Source organism: Camelus dromedarius, chromosome 10 (assembly GCF_036321535.1).
Source record: "Camelus dromedarius isolate mCamDro1 chromosome 10, mCamDro1.pat, whole genome shotgun sequence".
Classification (NCBI taxonomy): domain Eukaryota; kingdom Metazoa; phylum Chordata; class Mammalia; order Artiodactyla; family Camelidae; genus Camelus; species Camelus dromedarius.
Window position 1 is genome coordinate 730,140 of NC_087445.1, and position 18,772 is coordinate 748,911.

The window sequence follows — 18,772 nt, forward strand, 5'->3', positions numbered from 1 at the left end:
TGCTGTACTGAAGTCAGTCTGGGAGTCTGGACTGCGGAGAAGCCAGCAGCCTACGCTGCAGAAGCCCAATCATGGCACAGCCGGAGCCAGGGCACAGGGAGCACCACCCCGCATGGGAGCACTCTGAAGCTGGTCTGTACTCTCCCTCAGCTCAAGCCCCAGGACAGGCCTGTGGCCCCACGGAAGGCCAGGGTGGAGGTGGGAGTGGTGACGTCCCAGGCCTGTCAGAGCCGTGGAGTCTGCACAGGGAGAAGGTGTTGACAGAGGCAGAGACTGGAGCATCGGGGACACAAGACAAGGAACAGAGGGTCGCTGCCACCCAGAAGCTGGAGAGGCTCCATATGGAGCACAGTCCTGCTGGTACCTTCATTTCAGGTACAGAAAATACAAGAGAATAAATGTCATTTTCAGCCAGTGGTTTGTCACACTCTGCTCTGGTGCCCCCTCCACCCCCAAAACCCAAACATAAGTTTACTAACAGGAAAAAGACACTGCTGTGACAAATACCTGACAATGTGGAAGTGGCTGTGGAGCTGGGGATGGCCAGAGGCTGAAGGAGTTTTGAGGAGCAGGACAAGAAAAGGCCAGATCGCCTTGAGACCACTGGTAGAAATGTGACTGTTTTGGGTGATTCTGGTAAGACTCAGAGAAGAGAGCCATGGAGAGAGCTGTCTTAGGGAACACATGTACCGTCATGAAATGCATTGGGAGAGGGGTGATGTTGGCTAGAGGTGCTCCCAGCGAGGCCTCAGGAAGCAGTGAGGAGCAGAGGAAGGCTGTTCTGGATGGCAGTGGCGGAGAACCCGGCTGAACATGCTCTGGTGCTGGGTGGAAAGCAGAACCAGGAAGCAAGGAACCTGGATGATTTGCTGAGGAGATTTTTAAGCAGAGTGTTGAAGGTGCAGCCTGGTTTCTCATGGTTGCTTATAGTAAAACGTGAGAGGAGAGAGAGAAATTGAGGAGAGAACGGGTAAGCAAAAAAGAATCAGAACTTGAGGACCTGGAAGATGCTCAGCTTGTCCTTACTGCAGATGAGAAAGCGTTTCTCTGGAGACAGCACCAAGGGTATGGCTCACGTCCAGTTCATCAGCTGGCCGGGAGGCCAGCAGGCCCTCTGCTTCCCAGGTTCCAGAAGGCAGAGCAGGGGGCCGCTGCAGACTGTTCTCAGGCCTTGAAATCTGAGCAGGGTTTTCTCTGCTGGGCATTATACTTGCTGGGACCTGTGGCCTCTTTATTCCTTCCATTTGCTCCCTTTTGGAGTGAGAATGTTTCTCCCCTGGCCTCACACTGTATTCTGGACGCAGATAATCTGCGCAGGGAGGAATTCCACCTCAGGATGGACCATCCCTGAAGTCTCAGCATTTCCTGATTTAGAGGATTTAGATGTGATCTGGGACTTACATGAATTCTGAGGGCCAGAGGGTCGGATGTTACGGGTTTTGACTGTGTTCCCCCAAAAGATATGCTGACGTGCTAAGCCCTGGAACCTGTGAGTGGGACCTTACTTGGAAACAGGGCCTTTGCAGATAGAACCAAGTTAAGATGAGGTAACAGGGAACTAGAGTGGACCCTAATCCGAGGGCTGGTGTCATTGTAAGAGGGAGAGTTGGAGATACAGACACCCAGGGAGAAGGCCACGGGAAGACAGAGGCAAAGACTGGAACACAAGGACGCCAGTGGCACAGGACGGACTCTCCCAGAGAGCCTCCAGAAGACACCATCCCTGCTGACACCTTAAACTGAGCTCCTAAACTGTGAGAGAATGAATTTCCGTTGTCTGAGGCCCCAGTCTGTGGTAAGCTGTTACAGCAGCCACAGGAAATGAACACAGATTTGGTCTTGCCCTGCTGAAAGCTGGGGTCAGATAAGGGGAGCGCCCAGAGCACCTGGAAAGAGGTGCATGGGAGTGTGGGCAATCATACCAGGGGAAGGGAGAGGATAAAGGAACCCCTGGCGCTGTTAACACCAGGCCAGCCTCTTATGGGAAGGGTGCTGTGGTTGCCGCCACCTAAAAGCTGTCAAGGCACAGGGGATGTGTCTCAAGACAGCCTGGGTGACTCCAGCCCTTGTAGGGTGGCCCTGCCCACTTGGCACGTGTGCTCCTGGGGAGCCACCAACTGTCTTTATTGCAAATGTGCTGTCACTCAGATGGACCCACACCTGGAGCCTCAGTACCAGTTGTGAAGATGGCTCAGACTGCTTCAGGCAGGGGTAGGGGCTGTGCGGAGTACTTGGGGTGGCAGATGCCCTGGAGTGGCTGCCATAACTTGGTTCACCTCTCAGAGCCTTGTCTCCGCTCTGCGGGTGGCAGCGATGCTACCTTGCGGGAAGCTGCAGCCTTTGCGCACGCACCCAGTGCACCACACCACCCTGCGGCGGGCCACGCGGGCTGGCCACAGCTGGCTCGTCTACCTGACTAGTCTTGCCTCCAGTCAGCTGGGAGGTGCTCCCACAACAATTAGCTTTGCTCTCTTGTCTCGTCTCTCCCCTGCTTAAATGCTGCTGCAGCCTCTCGCTGGCTCCTGCTGCTCTTGGCGTGCTGTAGCTGTGAGCCCCTCGCCGGCCCACCCCACGATCGCCAGCTGCCCTGCACAGAGCCTTCTCGTTTTCCGTGGACTCGGAGGTGCATGCTCATCCTTCTGCCAGAAATGCCCTGTCACTCCTCCTCCTCTCCTTGCTAAGTCACACTGCGGGGCGTTCAGGAGGTACTCAGATAGGTGCAGCCTGATCTGACATGGCCACCTGAGGTGGTGGAAGCCGAGGGGGAAGGTCTAAAATCCACCAGCTCCCCACAGGTTTGCATGTCAGGACTAAGAAACCTAGCAGGTCCTGTGGTAAGAGAAACTCAGGCCAGCTTCCTCCATGGCCTGGGCGGACTTGACCTTCACGGCTCAGGACCAGAACACAGCCTCCTGCTATAAGCTCTGGGGCTGACAAAGGGCACCTGGGCCCTTGCAGGTCTGTGGGAAGGGCCTGTGGCCAGCGAGGCAAGGCACACTCAGGTCACAAGCTGACCCGGCAGGTGAGGGCGCTGCTGCTGCTGCAGGACCCAGATGCCTAAACTCCGGTTCCCGCAGCAGCTGAGCCTCCACCCTTTACCACCAGGAAGGGGCACCTTCGCTTGGTACACACCCAACTGCGGAGGGCTCAGACAGGCTCCCCAGGCCCCGTGGGGCTTGATTTCCCCCAGGTACGTACATTCTCCCAGGCGAGCCTGCCAAGAACAGCCCTGATGGTGCACAGTGACAGGGGACACAGGAGGCCTCACCCATCTGCACATGTGACAGTCCCTCCCACCCCCCACAGTCTGGCCCCTGGCTCTAGAGCCAGATGTCCTCCTGTCTTGGCCTGTCCACTACACACGGCACAGCCCAGCTGGTGCCTGTGGCTGCTGCTCCTGACCCAATGCCTGGCTTTCTTCCAGAACTATTGGTGGCCCAGATGCCACCACAGTAGGAGATAAGCCCTTTCTTGGCTCCTAGCCAGGATAGGGCAGGTGACATCAGACATGACTTCTGCTGGGACATCTTGGTCACTCACTCCTGGGCCTGTGTAGGTAGGGCCTGACATGTACAGAGTCCACTAGGCCAACAAGGCCAGGGGCCACTGGGACAGGAAGACTACCTAGGGGGGCCCCACTGGGCAGATGTTGACCCCTCCTCAACTCACAGGCCTGCTTCTCAAAGCAGCCCTCGCCCCACCTTCCCAAGGTAAACCCGTGGAAAGCGGCGGCACGTGCATGGGGCCTGACTCTGCCTCCGGCCAGCTCCTTGGGTCTCTGCTTCTATTTCTGCAAAATAGGGCCCAAGGCCATGTCCCAGGATGGAAGCTGGCTGGGCCTGTCCACACGCAGTGCAGAGGTCAGGACCTAGTGACCTCAGGCAGGCAGCCAAATGTTCTGCATCTTTGTCTCCCCACCTGTGAGATGAGGAAAGTAACTGGATGCCCATAGGGTCATCGAGAGGACAAGTTTTGGGGTAGCTGGAGCTGTCCCGCATGCTAAGCATGTTTGTTACACCTGTTACATGATGGAGGCCATGCGTTCCTCTTGGAGGGTTGGGCACGGGGCAGGGATGAGCCCCTACGCCAGTCAACACAAGGTGGAATGGTAGGGTGGGGGTCAGAGGGCACAGCACAGCCGGCCCATCAGTCACTGAACCCGGACAACAGCAGGACCAGGCGCTGGGGGGAAGACACCCTCCTGTGGAAGGGCATCTCCTGGGCGACCAAGGCCTGCTCAGCTGGGTCACACCAAGGCAGGCGCAGGCTGGTGCTTACTGGGCGCAGCGCTTGGTACTGTGGCCACGTGATCCAGGCTCCTTAGCCAGGCCTAAGCCTTGGGCATGAGCCTCCTGTAGGATGGGGGACAGCCATGGAGGAGCTCAGCACAGCAGCCCGAGCAGAAGTGGCAGGGCCAGGACCAGCAGAAGAGTGACTTGAGTGGGATGGGAACAGAGCACAAACAGAACAAGTGATGGTGGGGACAGTGACCAGGGCTCTAGTCCGAGCAGGTGGTGGTGCAGAGCCTCGTCCAACCAAGAGCCCGGCATGGCTCCTTACAGCCTGCCCTGCAGTGACCAGGGGTGCACAGGCGGGGCCTTGGGAGGAAGATGCTCTGAGGACGCGTGGGGGTGGGGAGCGGGAGGCTTCCTCCTGGAGCGCCAACAGGAACAGCAGGAATCCCGGCCCCAGCAGACCTGTTCCTTAACAGCAGCGTGTGTGACTGGCTGAGCTCATTTCCTGATGTCAAAGCCAGGAGTCAGCAAGTCCCCTGCCGCTCTCCTGACAGCCCTCTTCTGGAAGAGGGAAGGGGCGGAATGAGCCTGGGCTGGGCAGAGCACTTGCACTGGCTCTCCTGGCAAAGGGCGCTCAGCTGGCAGTGAGGCTGGTCTTCCCCATGGGCAGCCCGTTCTCTGGCTCCTGACCAGAATGCTCCCGGGTGAGGACACAAGACCGTGCCCTCCCCCTGGACCCCAGCCAACTCCCTCCCAGGTCCACAAGCCTTGGCGGCCTCCGATCCCAAACCAGGGTGGGGGACTGCTCCCTGTGGCTGCCAGCCCCTGGGCTCTGCCCCAAACCTTGCCAGTGTCCCCTCCCAGCCCTGTGGGACCCTACCTACCATACACCCTCATGTCTGAGGTACTGACCTCAGAGCTGACCACTGTGCAGAACCATCTGCCCTTCTGGTCACCTGTCACTGCCACCTGCCCCTCCCCACCCCAGAGAGTCGGTCTTCCCACAGCCAGAACAAGGCCTCGCATCCTTCCTGAAGAGAACTCTGAGGACCGGGACCCCAAGGCCACAGCCAGGACGGCAGCTCATGTAGACTCCTAGCTAGGCCTGCTTCCTGCTGCTTTCCCACCCCACCTTGGGGACGGTGGCCCTCCCCCTCACCTCTCTCGGAGGGCGCCGGCTATCTGCCCTGTCCTCTCCACTTGCCCAGGACAAAGCTAATCCTAGGCACTATCTACAGTGGCCTCTTCTGACTTTACTGTCACAAGCTGGCAGGTGGGTGCTGCAACTCCACTGTTCACAGGAGGAACCCAGGATTCACAGCCCAAGTGCAGAGCTGGGACCCTGCCACCCCGAGCCCTTCCTGGACCACCATGGACCACAGGGACCATCAGGGGCCACATGAAGCTGGGGTGCGGGAGAAACAGCTGGTGGGTGGCCCTGTCCCCAGGGAGCACTGGGGTTTGTTTTCCCACCCACAGCTGAGCAGCCCACCCCAGTTCCGCTGGTTACCTCCTTCAGCTCCTGGGCCACTGAGGCCAGACGCTCGTTCTCCGACTGCGTGTTAGCAAGCACGTTGCGCAGCTGCTTCAGTTCTGTCTGCAGCTCCAGCACCTTGCGCACATAGTACTGCTCCTTGGAAGCTGACTCCTGGATCAGACTCTCCTCCCGGCTCTCACCGTCCGCAGCCACCTTCTTATGGTTTGTGTGGGCCTGTCCAAATGCCTGCAGGAGACGAGATGGTCTTGAGAAAGAGCCTGGAGGCAACCCTGTGGCCAGATGTCGGGGGAGGGGGGCAGAGGGGAGTGGGTGGACACAGTGGAAGCCAGACACTAAGGGCTACATGAGGGTTGTGAGCTTGGGGTGGGGCTAATGAGGGGCCGGGGTGGGATGGGATGGAGGGACTGGCCGGAGGAACTGCGATGGGGCAGGGGTAGGAGGCCCCAGCCACCATCTCTGCCAATATGGCACCCATCGGCAGACAGGACCCTGTCCTGGGGCTGGACAGGGAAGCCCTCAGGACCAGGGTAGGTCTGAGGTCCCCTCTAGATATGGAAACTGAGGCTCAGGGAAGCGCCCTTCCCCTGTCTGATCCTGACCCCTCTATTCATTCATCCTGGGAGATACCTACAGGTAGGGAGGCCTGGGAAGGTGGGACCATAAGCCTGGCCCAAGTGAGGGGACAGGAGGACGAACCACAACGTTCAGAACCAGCAACAGGCCCCTACATGCGTCCTAGTCTGGAGACCCTGCCCACCTGGGCACAGAGCTGGAAATACCAGAGGGAAGCCGACTCATCACCCCCAGATCTAGCAAGGGCTTTGGGCTGTAATAGGCAGAAGGGTGTGTGGCTGAGGTTCAGGGAAGAGCCCCCATGGTCAAGTGCAACCAGAAGCAGTGCTGGTCTGCTCAAGTCCATGCCTCAGGTCCCGGCTGGCTCGGACCTGCCACCATGTCGTGTTCAACACCCCCTAAGTGAGCACCTTTGCATCTCTTACCCTCCATCCCGCACCACTGCAGTAGCCAGGGTGTGACCCACGTGAGCCTGTACTGTGTCTTGCCCAGGGGCCCCTTCTCACTGGCCACCCCATGCAGACCTCTGGGGGGAGACCTTGTCTTTTTACAGTGCTCCCCACTCACAAGAGGAAAATGAAATAAAGGACTACTAAAGAGCAAAGAAACTGATGTCTTTACTTCTTAAGAGAAACAGGAACATTTCCATTTATTTACTATTTAATATGAAGTCTAGGAATTCAGTCCAAGAAAATTGGGAAAACGTGCAAGCCATGTGTAAGCATGTTATTGAGCAGGACTGTTTGTAACATAAAAAACTCAAAATGTAGGAAGTGACTTGTTTCTCTGTCAGTGGGGACTGGCTAAATAAAGTAGCCAGTCTGGTCAAGGTAATTGCTCTCCCTCCCAAGGCCAGGTCTTGTTCATCTGCCCCCAGCCACTGACAACCTGCTCTGTGAAGACACTGGTTTCTTTTTGAATCAAGTCACCTTCACTCTGTGATTTCTGATGCTGAACTCCTCTTCCATCCTGGTGCCAGGAAAAGACCAAAGCACAAATCCACATCTACACAGGACCTGTCCCATCCCGGGTGGCAGCCCCGACCCCAGCCACACACCAGCCCTGGGCATGCTAGAACCTGCCAGAAGTGCAGGAAGGACCCAACCCATGGGGCAGGTGCACTGGAAAGCATCGGCCAGCTCATGTGTGTTTCTCTAAACCTCCGGACAAGCCTAACAGAGCAGAACACTCTCATGAACCTCGAGCCGGAGTACACACATCTCATGAGGCAGTGAGTCATCATCAGAGGCTGTCCTGAGGTGGGGTGGCTAAACGCTCACTTGCTCACGCGTGTTCTCTCTCTCTCTCCCTCACATACACGTGCGCGCGCGCACGCGCGCACACACACACACACACACACACACACACACACACACACACACGAGTCCAGGCCTACAGGACTTGGCTTGAGTCTTCGCCTCCGCCCAGCTCTCAGCCTGGGGCCTGTGAGCACCGGACAGCTTTTCAAAGACCATGCACATGGAGACTTATACATCCCCTCAGGACGGGACAGTCACAGGGACTGGATCTCTCTCCCCTGGGGAAAAACTAAAAATAACTGGTAAGTTTATGAGACTGAGCAATAGTTTCCAATTCACTGGACACCAGACAGTGAGAGGCAGGCCCCAGGTAGGCTCCAAAATGCGCCCCCACCCCCACTCTTCCCAGAAGGAACTTCAGCCATGGTGCAGAAAGAGAAACTAAGGCCTGGCAAGCCTGAGAGAAGGCAGTGCTGGAAGGCAGTGGACAAGGCAGTGAAGGCACAGAGGGGCCCTCAGTCCTTGCAGGGGACTGTCAGTGCAGGTCTGTGAGGAAGCCGCCAAAGCCACGACAGGGCCACCCAGAGGGACAGAGGAAACAGTCCCACTGCTTGTACAGGGTGTAAGCAGCACCTGCTCCTGCTGGCCAGAGGGGAGCCCTAACCCACAGGCAGCAGGGGGAGCACCTGCAGGTCTGGACAAAGTGGAGCTGGGTAAATGCTCTCCGGTCTTCACCAACAAAGCTTAAGGGCAAAACCTGAACGGATCAAACTATATCCCAGAACAAAGCACAATAAAGAACAGGAAAAACAGCATTGTCTCCCAACACAGTGAAACCTAGAACCGGGCACCCCATCACTGGTGATGGCCGGCAAAGGGGCAGGGGAGCCGGTCCACGAGGACCAGGGGAGGTCAGAGGTGGGAGATGGGGCAGGATTGATTTCCACAGGCTCAGGAAGCCAAGCGAACACCGAACAGAACACTGAACATGCCGAGCAGGATCCAGGAAGACAGGGAAGATGGAATTGCAAGGTGTGAGATGAAAGGGGCACTGGATGGGATTAATGAATGCAAATTGCACGACACAGAAGATGAGGAAACTTGAAGAAACAACAATAAGACTACCCAAAACGAACACATAGAGGAAAAAAGACTAAAAATCCAAACATGATGTGAGCAAGGCGTGGGACAACTTGAAGGAGCCTAACACACAGCTAGAGAAGGAAGTGGTGAGGACAAAAAACTTTCAAGAAATAATGGCTGGAAAATTTCCAAATTTGATGGAAACTATAAATCCACAAATCTTAGCAGCTTATCAACCCCCACAAGCACAAGAAATACGAAAAAAAAACCCTCAACTAAACATATCACAAAATTGTTTAAAACCAGTGATATAGGGAAAAAAACGCTAAAATCAGCCAGAGGAAAAAAGGACACACTACTTATAGAGAAGCAAACATAAGGGTGACAGGGGATTTCTCTGACAAGCCTGGAGACAGTGGAGCAACATCTTGAAAAAAAACAAAACAAAAAAACACATTAACTGGAGGGCTATACCCAGTGAAAACTGTTCACAAATAGAAGTGAAATAAAGACTCCAGACACACAAAAGCTGCAAGAATTTATCACCAGCAGATCTGCATTACAAAATGTTACATAAAATCCTTCAGGAGAAGAAAAACAATACCAGATGGAAATCCAGATTTACAAGGAGTGAAAAGCACCCAAAATGGTAAGTATGTGGGTAAATTATAAAAGACGACTTCTTTTTTAAACTCCTTTAAAAAGATAATGAAGAGATTCATCTTGTAGTAACCTATAATGAAAAAGAATATGAAAACAAATATATATGTATATGTATGATTGAAACATTATGCTGTAACCAGAAATTGACACAACACTGTAAGCTGACTATACTTCAATTTAAAAAAAAAAAGGGTAAAAAAAAAAAAGATAATGAACAGTTCAACGCAATCCCTATCAAAATTCCAATGGCTTTTTTTTTTTTTTGAAGAAATAGAAACTCATACAGAATTGCAAGGGGCCCAGAGTAGCTATAACAATATTGAAAAAGAACAAAGTGGGAGGATTCAAACTTAATATGAGGCTACAGTGATCAAAACAGTGTGGTACTGGCATAAGGATAGACAATATAGACCAATAGAACAGAAGAGCCCAGAAATAAACCCTTGTGTATGTGGTCAACTGATTTTTGACAAGGGTATAAAAATAATTCAATAATGAAAGAACAGTTTTTCAACAGTGGTGCTGGGACAAATGGAAGTTCACATGCAAAAGAATGAAGCTGGATCCCTTCCTTACATCATATACAACAATTAACTCAAGGTGATCAGAGACCTAAGTAGTAAGACCTAACACTACAAATCTCAGAAGAAAACAGGGACAAATACTCATGACCTTGTTGGCAACTGGTCCCGAAAAGCACATGTGACACCAAAAGCATGAGGAACTAAAGAAAAAAATAGAAAAACTGTACTTTATCAAAATTTGAAAATTTGTGTGTTAAAGGACACTGTCAAGTGAGAAGACAACCCACACAATAGTAGAAAATATTTTCAGATTTTGTACTTGATAAGGGTCTAGTGTCCAGAACATATAGAGAACACCTACAGTGCAACCATAAAAAGATGAACAACCAATTAAAAAAAGGACAAAGGACTTGAACAGACATTTCTCCCAAGAAGACAAACAAATGGTCAATTAGCTCATGAAAAGACACTCAACATCTGTAGGCATTAGGGAAATGCATGTCCAAACCACAATGAGATAGCACCTCATTAGGATGGATGTAATTTAAAAGAAAAAAAAAAAAAAAAAAAAAAAAAAGAAAGGAAAGAAAACAAGTGCTGGTGAAGCTACAAAAACACGGGAACCCTCATACCCTGCTAGTAGGAATGTAAAACAGTCCAGCTGCTGTGGAAAACAGCCTGGCAGATTCTCAGAAAGTTAAACATAGAATTACCATATGGTCCTGCAATTCCATTCCTAGGTATAGACTAGAGAGAAATGAAAATATACATCTACACAAAAACTTGTACACAAATGTTCATAATAGCCACAAAGTGGAAACAGTCTAACTGCTCACCAATTGATGAAGGGATAAATAAATAAAATGTAGTCTATCCATACAATGGAATATTATTCGGTAATAAAAAGAAATGAATTACTGATACATGGTGCAACATATATGAACCTTGAAAATATTCTGCTATGTGAAAAGAACTAGTCACAAAGGGCCACATATTTCATGATTCCATTTACAAGAAATGTCCAAAACAGGCAAATATAGACAGACAGAAGGCGTATCAATGGTTGCCTAGGGCTTGGGGTGGAGTTGGGAGGTTGGAGGGGGTGACAGCTAAGAGGGTAACGAAAATATTCTAAGCTAAGACAGCTAAGAGGCTAATGAAAATATTCTAAAATTGGTTATGGTGATAGATGCACAACTCTGTGAATATATTAAAAGCCAATGAATTGTACATTTTAAAATGAGTGAATTGTAGGGTAAGTGAATTATATTAATAAATAAAGCTGTTAAAGTTGTTTTAAGAAGTTCAAGAATGGAAAAAGATAAACCATGCTAACAGTCCTCCAAAGAAAGCTGGAATAGCTCTATTAATATCAGATAAAGTAGATTTCAAAGCAAAGACTATCAAGAGGGTCATTTCATGATAATAAAGAGGTTAAGTCACAAAGAGAACCTTACCTTACACTTCTAAGTGTATATGCACCTAATAACAGAGCTTCAAAATACATGAAGCAAAAACTGATGGGGATGGGTTGGGTAGAGCTCAATGGTACAGTGCATGCCTAGCATGCACAAGGACCTGGGTTCAATCCCCAGCACCTCCTTCAAAAAAAAAAAAAAACTGATAGAACTGCAAGGAGAAATCGACAAATCCAGTATTACAGCTGGAAGCGTTCAGCACCCATCTCTCAATATTTCACAGGACAAGTAGCCAGGGCATCAGCAAGGACACACAGAAGACCTGACACCACTATTACCTGACTGGACCTACCTGGCTTGTGTAGAATCCCCCACGCATCAGCAGGAGTACAAACATTCTTTTCAAGCCCACATGGAACATGTACCCAGACAGACCGTATTCTGGGCCATTAAACATGCTTCAAACTTAAAAAAATTCAGGCTGTACAAAGTGTGAGCTCTGACCACAGGGAATTAAATGAGAAATCGATAATGAAAAGATCTCTAGAAAATCCCCAAATATTTGGCAACTAATCAACACACTTCTAAGTAAAGCCTGGGTCAAAGAAGAAATCATAAAAGAAACTGTAACTTATTTCTAATTTAATGAAAATGAAATGAATATGAGAATTTGTGGGATGTCACTAAAGCAAGGACTTAGGAGGACATTTATAGCACTAAAGGCTATGTTAGGGAGGGAAATAAAAAACCTATCCAATCAATAACCCCAGTTTCCACCTTAAAAACTAGCTCAAGGTGCAGCCGAAAGCCCTGCAGTGTTAAGCCCTTTTAGCAGATGAGAAGACTGAGGCTCACAAAGCTGAGCGCCTAGGCCTCGTGTACACAGCTCGTAAGAGCCCCGTATTCACCCCAGCTCACCATGCTTGGTCTTCCCCAGCCAGCACTCCTCCAGGTCTTTGCCCAAATGGTCTCTGAGCCTCCTCCAGGCCGAGGAATGCAGGCCTTCAACCGTTGCCTTATGGCTGCCATGTTCCACATCCATCTCCAAGACACAAGTTCTATACTGAACGCAGACCCTATAAACCCCAATGGAGCATGGTTTTAAACCCCCCATAAAGGCTGTACATTACTTAATGGAGGGGCTGTTTCTTGTTAATGGCTAGTCTTTGGGCCCAGATGGTATCTGATGAGAGCCCAGCCAGCCCCAGTCAGAACTGTCTCTCTTTTCAGCTGTGTGCTTGTGTATTCACTCATTCAGTTGCTCAACGAACACTGGATAGCACGATTGTGGACTAGGACACATATGTTATGCCCTGTCTGAAACCCTCATGAATTCTTACCCTCTGGTGGTGGCAGTGTAATTAGTACAACTACTTAGGAAGACTACTATCTGCTAACACTATGAACACACCCGTTTCAGGACTCTGCGTGTTTACAGGAGCATTATTTACAAAAATTCCAAACTAGAAAGCTCCCAAGTTCTCTCAACAGAAGGAAAAATCATGATACAGTCACATGATGAAATACCACACAGAAATGAAAATGAGTAAATTACTATTATTTAGACAACAGAGAAGAATCTCATCTAACATTAGGTGAAAGAAGGCAGACACAGAAGAGATACACTATGTGATTCTGTTTACATAGGCAGTTCTAAGAATAAGTAAAACTACCCTCTGCTGGTAGAAGTCAGGCTAGCAGTGGCCCCTGGGTTGGAGGAGGGCAGCTTCTGGGGCTGGAGATATTTTGACTCTCGAACTGGGTGCTCTTTACATGTAGGCATGTTTAGCATTTGAAAGTTTACACTTATGATTTGTGCTCTGTATGTTTTTCCTCAATAAAAAGTAAAACAGAAACCAAAAAAACTAGAACAAGAGCATATGAAATTCAAAGAAAAAAGGAAATCATAATGAGCCGAGTAGAAATTAATGAAATAGAAAAAATATAGATAAAAATCAATCAAATCAAAAGCAAGTTCTTTGAAAAGATTAATCAAACCAATAAACCTCTAGTCAGAATAAGCGGGGTGGGGTTAGGTAGAGGGGTAAGACACAAATTACCAATGTCAGGAATGAAAAGCGACAGTACTACAGATACTACTAATAATACTAATAACAAGGGAGCACCATGACCAGCTCTATGCCGATAAATATGACAGCTGAGATGAAATGGACAAAGACCCAGACAGACAAAAACTACTACAGCCTACTCAAAAAGAAACAGATGACCTGAAAAGCCCTGTATCTACTAAAGCGATTAAACGCGTAGTTAAAAACTCCACAGAGAATATTCTGGGCCCAGATGGTCTTGCCAGTGAATTCTACCAAACATTTAGGGAAAAAATAAATCCAGCTCTACACAGACCTTCAAGAAAACTGAAAAGGAGGGAATATTTTCTACCTAGTTTTATGAGACCAGCATTACCCTATATCCAAAACCAAAGTCAGAACAAAAAATCCACCAATATATAAAGAGGATAAGGAATTACGATACAGAGGGGCTTATCCAGAGAACGTAGTATTAACATTAGGGAAAAAAAAATCAGTGTAATTAAGTAGATTAATAGATAAGAAAAGAAAATCTATTGGATCATTTCAAAAGATGCAGGGAAACCTTGACAAAATTCAACATCCACCCCTGAGAAACACTCAGCAAACAGAAGGGAACACCCTCAACCTGATAAGGGGCATCTTCTAAACACCTCACAGCTAACATTATTTAATGATGAACAACTGAGTCTCCCTACTTCTGTTCGACATTGTACTGTTTCCAATTGATAATGCAATGAAGCAAGAAAAATCAAAGGCATCTAGATTGGAAAGGAAGAAGTAAAACTGTCTTTATTCACATATCACAGAATAGCCTGCATAGAAACTCCAAAGGAATCTACAAAGAAGCCGTTAGAACTAATAAGTGAGTTTAGCTAGGCTTCAAGACACAAGATTAATATACAAAAATCAAACTTATTTCCATATGCTAGAAATGAACAATCAGAAAGTGAAAAATATTTAAATGCTATTTATAATAACATCAAAAATATTAAATGCTCATGCTTAAATGTGGCACAAGATGTGGAAGACCTATACACTAAAAGCCACAAAATACTGCTGAGAGAAATTAAATAATGGAGAGATATACTTATTTATGGGCCAAAAGACTAAATAGTGTTAAGATGCCAATTCTCCATGAATGGATTTTTTGATTCATCACAGTGCCAATCAGAATCCCAGCATTTTTTGGGTAGAGAAATTGAACATCTGATTCTAAAATTCATATGGAAATCCAAAGGACCTAGAACAATCAGAATGCTATTGAAAAAGAAAAACAAAGTAGGAGGACTAACAGTGATTTTAATACTTAGAAAGCTACAGTAATTAAGACAGCATTGCTATTGGCATAAAGATAGACAGAGGCACTGAACAGAATAGAGAATCCAGAAATAGATCCATATGTAACTGACTTGACAAAGATACAAAGGCAATTTGGTGGAGAAGGGATAATCTTTTACAAATGGTGCTAGAATAAATGAATAAATGAATATCCACATGCAAAAAATAAACTACAATCCATACCTTACAACATACATGAAAATTATTTTTAAATGGATCATAGGCTTAAACACTAAAAGTATAAGACTTCCAGGGGAAAACAAGAGAAAATGTTTGTGACTTTGGACGTGACCCATAGAAGGAGAAGTTGGTAATCTGGGCTCTAAAACTAAAAACTTATGCTATTAATTTAGACAAGTTAAGAGAAGGACTAGTCACAGACTGGGAAGAAATGTTTGCAAATCACAAATCTGATAAAGGACTTGTAGCCAGAATACAAGGATTCTCAAAACTCAGTAAGAAAAACAACCCAATAAAAAATGGGCAAAAGAATCAAAGAGCTACTTCACCTGAGAAGATATACGTATGGGAAAGAATCACATGAAAAGGTGCTCAACATATTAAGTAACCAGGGAAATGCAAACAATAACTATAATGAGTCACCACTAAATACTACTAGAATGAAGATTAAAAATGCCTGACCCTACCAAGGATGGCATGCGTGTGGAGCAATTAGAACTCTCCTACGCTGCTGATGGGGGACGTAAAAGGCTACAACAGCTTTGGAAAAGAATTTGGCAGATTCTTAAAAGTTAAGCATATATCTGATACATGACATAACTACCCACTCCTAGGTATTTACCCAACAGAAATGAAAGCATATGTCCATACAGACTCATATAGGAATGTATGTATCTGTAACAACCAAAACAAAACAAACTCAAAAAACAACCCAATGACCATCAATAGGAAAATGGATTTTAAAAAAGTATGGTGCAGCCACACAGTGGAATACTACTCAGCAATCAAAAAGAAACAGTTATTGATATGCGCATTAACACAGATACATCTCAAAATTATGCTCAGTGGAAAGCCAAACCAAAAACACAGTACATGTTGTATGATTCCATTTATGTAAAACTAGAAAATGCAAACAAATGTATATCATGGTTGCCTGGGGATGGAGAGCAAAGAAGTTACAAAAGGGGATGAGGAAACGTGGGGATGATGAACAGCTTAAGTATCTCAATTATGTTGTTGACCTCATGAATATATACCCATATGAAAACTTACCAAATGCCATGCTTTAAGTACAGGCAATTTCCTGTATTGCACTTATACTTCAATAAAGCTAAGACAATTTGGGATGTTTTTGAACCATTCAACCTAAAGGGTGAGAACCAAGGAGACCTCACCCTTGTGCTCACTGCCCCAGCTCACAGACAAGGAGGCAGAAGGTGACAGAAGTGGAGATTATGTCTCTGGTCACTCAGCCTACTTGTCTCAATTTCTTCTGACCGAAGTATCCTTGCTCCTACCTCACATCATCCTGCTCAGGCTTGAGTCTATCTCAAAACCTGCCTCCTCATCCTAGGATGCTCTGAGAACAGCGACACTGACCATCTGACTGGGGTGTCCAGCTGTGGACCTGGCCTTCCCTGCCTCACTGCACAATTCCCAGGCTGGTGCCTACTGAAGGAACTCCGAAACTTCTGGGCAGCTCAGGAATCCAGCTTTGGCCTCCATCGCAATCCTGCCCACAAAATTCCCTGGCTACTCTGGGGAAGAAAGGCAATGCCCTCCTGGACCACAGGGTGCTTGTCTGGGCTTTGAGGCAGCAGCAGTAGCAGCACTTTTGAGATGTTTCTACAGAGAACACCTGCCCAGCTGTGAGTGGGCTAACGCTGTTCCTGACACAGGATCGCAGCCCACACCCGGCCCACTGCTCTGAAGTTTCCCAGGCCCAGCGAGCCCAGTTGTGGAGTCACACTTGGCCTTGCTTCAAGTACATCCGCACCCACGTGGACACCTGGAGCCAGGGCCAGGCACCTGGGGAAGGTGAGGTGTGCCAAATGGGGAGGGGGCCCAGGGCAAGTTTCAGGCCAGGAAGGGGAGTTGCAGGGTTCCAGGGGCAAGGTAGAGTTCAAAGCCAAGCATGGTGGGAAGAGGGGACACAACCCAGGGAGCAGTGTGAGTACACGCCAGGCGGGGGATCCCGGGCTCTCTGGGAAGCATCAGGAGCTCCTTTCTGAGAAGGGGGAGCTGGGACACTCAGAGGCCATGGGGGCAGCCTGGGCAGGAAAGATGCAAGTGAGGAGCAGCGGGGCTGGGAGTCAGGCCCGGGGGCTTCCCCGAGTGACTAGGCATGCTGCCTAATTTCTGCGGAGTGGGAACAGTGGTAAGGGCAGGGACCAGGGTGCTTGTACACTCTGGTAAATGAGCCCAGTGTTGCCCTGACCCTCCCTCCCTCAAGCCTGAAGTCTCACTGTGGAAGCCCTTAGAGATAAGACAGGCTCCTGTCATGAAGTTCAGGCTCTGGGCATCCCTACCTTGCCACCCAGCGTGGCCACCAATCTCAGTGCGTCGGCAATTAGGTGCCTAGGGCAGCAGGCCCAGGACACAGGGCACTCAGAGAGCAGGACACAGCAGGGATGGGGTGAGTGCAGGGCCCCCAGTGTCAACCTGCATGAGACCCCTGATGGCCCCTGAGAAGGAGGTGGCACATGGGTCGTCCCAGACACCCATCCCAAGCTCTGCTGCCCAGGCCCAGGGCCCGGCCCCAGTGGCCCACATCGGGGTCAGCAACTCTACCCGTGGTGCCCACAGGGACTTTGTAGTCCAGGCAAAAGGCCCCACCTGCCTCTCCCTAACCTGCCTGGCTCAGGGCACAGGCCCCAGGACCCCTCAGACAGAGAAGGTCCCCCCAGAGAAGCTCTGGCCACCACACAAGCTCTCTGGGTGGGGCATCCAGGGCAGAGACACGGATGGGAGGGCGGGAACAGGGAGGCAAACAGGAAGAGAGCCCAAGCAGCTCCACTCTCTCAGCACCAAAAGCTGTGTTAGTCAGGGTTCCCCTGAGAAATGGAGCCAAGAAAATATATGTAGGTATATGTAAGAAGAGATTTATTACAGGAATTGGCTTAGGTAGTCACAGAGGCTGAGAAGTCCCACAATCTACTATTTGCAAGTTGGAGACTGCGGCATCATCAGCCTAGGTACGAAGGCTTGAGAACCAGGAGCACCGATGCCCGAGGGTAGAAGATGGACATCCTGGCTGGAGCAGAGAGTGAATTCGCCCTTCTTCCACCTTTCGTTCCACTCAAGCCCTCAGCGGACTGAAGGATGCCCGCCCACACCTGGGGACGGATCTACCTAGTCATGCTAATCTCTTCAAGAAACACTCTCATAGACACCACCAGAAATGTTTCACTAGCTGTCTGGGGATCGCTTAGCCCAGGCAAGTAGACGCATAAAATGAACCATCACAGAGCACGGGGTCTACTGCAATGACTCCCAACGCTGCTGCTGTGGTGTGAAAGCAGCCGCAGACAACATAGGCAAAAATGGGTAAAACGCTATTTATAAGACCAAGGCTGAGGGCCAAATATGGCCCTTGGGCAGCGTTCGCTGACTTCTGGTCTGGGCCAGCACCTTGTCATCTCTCTGTGGCTCATTCGATAGAAAAACCATTAAGTGCATGTTGAACGGGCCCATCCCTGAGCCAGGTGCGGAAGAGGAAATGTGCATCAGACCAGTGCTTGGAAGGATGAGGGGTGCTCCAGGTGCTGAGACGGGCATGGCAAAAGCCCAGAGGCAGGACAAGGTGGGCTAGGAGGAGACCTGGGTTCTTACACCGTACCTCTGAGCCCTGCACAGGAAACCATTTTCCGTCCCAGCCCTGGTAGATCCTAGCTCCTACTGGACAGGAGACAGGTGTGAGCACTGTGGTACCTGCTGCCTGGGCTCCATCCTGGCTATGAGTCTGGGCAAGTCCCTCCCCTCACTGAGCCGAGCTGTAAACCGGGCTGCCTATAGAATGCCCAGCCTGGTGCCAAGCCAGCTGATGGGCCCTGAGCCCCGGCATAAGCCCACTTATGAGAGTGTCAGGGCTTGAAGGGCGACTCTGGGTAAGTGTCCGTTCCCCTGACGCCTGACATGTTTGGCCAGTCCCTGCGGCCCTCACAGGGCAG

At 49.4% G+C, this 18,772-nt stretch overlaps 1 protein-coding gene across 2 annotated transcripts in view; it reads right to left on the reverse strand.

The window, feature by feature from the left end:
• The window catches only part of BICD2 (BICD cargo adaptor 2), a 54,139-nt gene that overhangs the window by 13,787 nt on the left and 21,580 nt on the right, over nucleotides 1-18,772 (reverse strand). For both annotated transcript variants that reach the window (XM_064490067.1, XM_031447152.2), the window contains exon 2: nucleotides 5,746-5,958. In XM_064490067.1, the coding sequence (XP_064346137.1) occupies nucleotides 5,746-5,958 (213 nt within the window). The remainder of the gene's footprint in view (nucleotides 1-5,745; nucleotides 5,959-18,772) is intronic.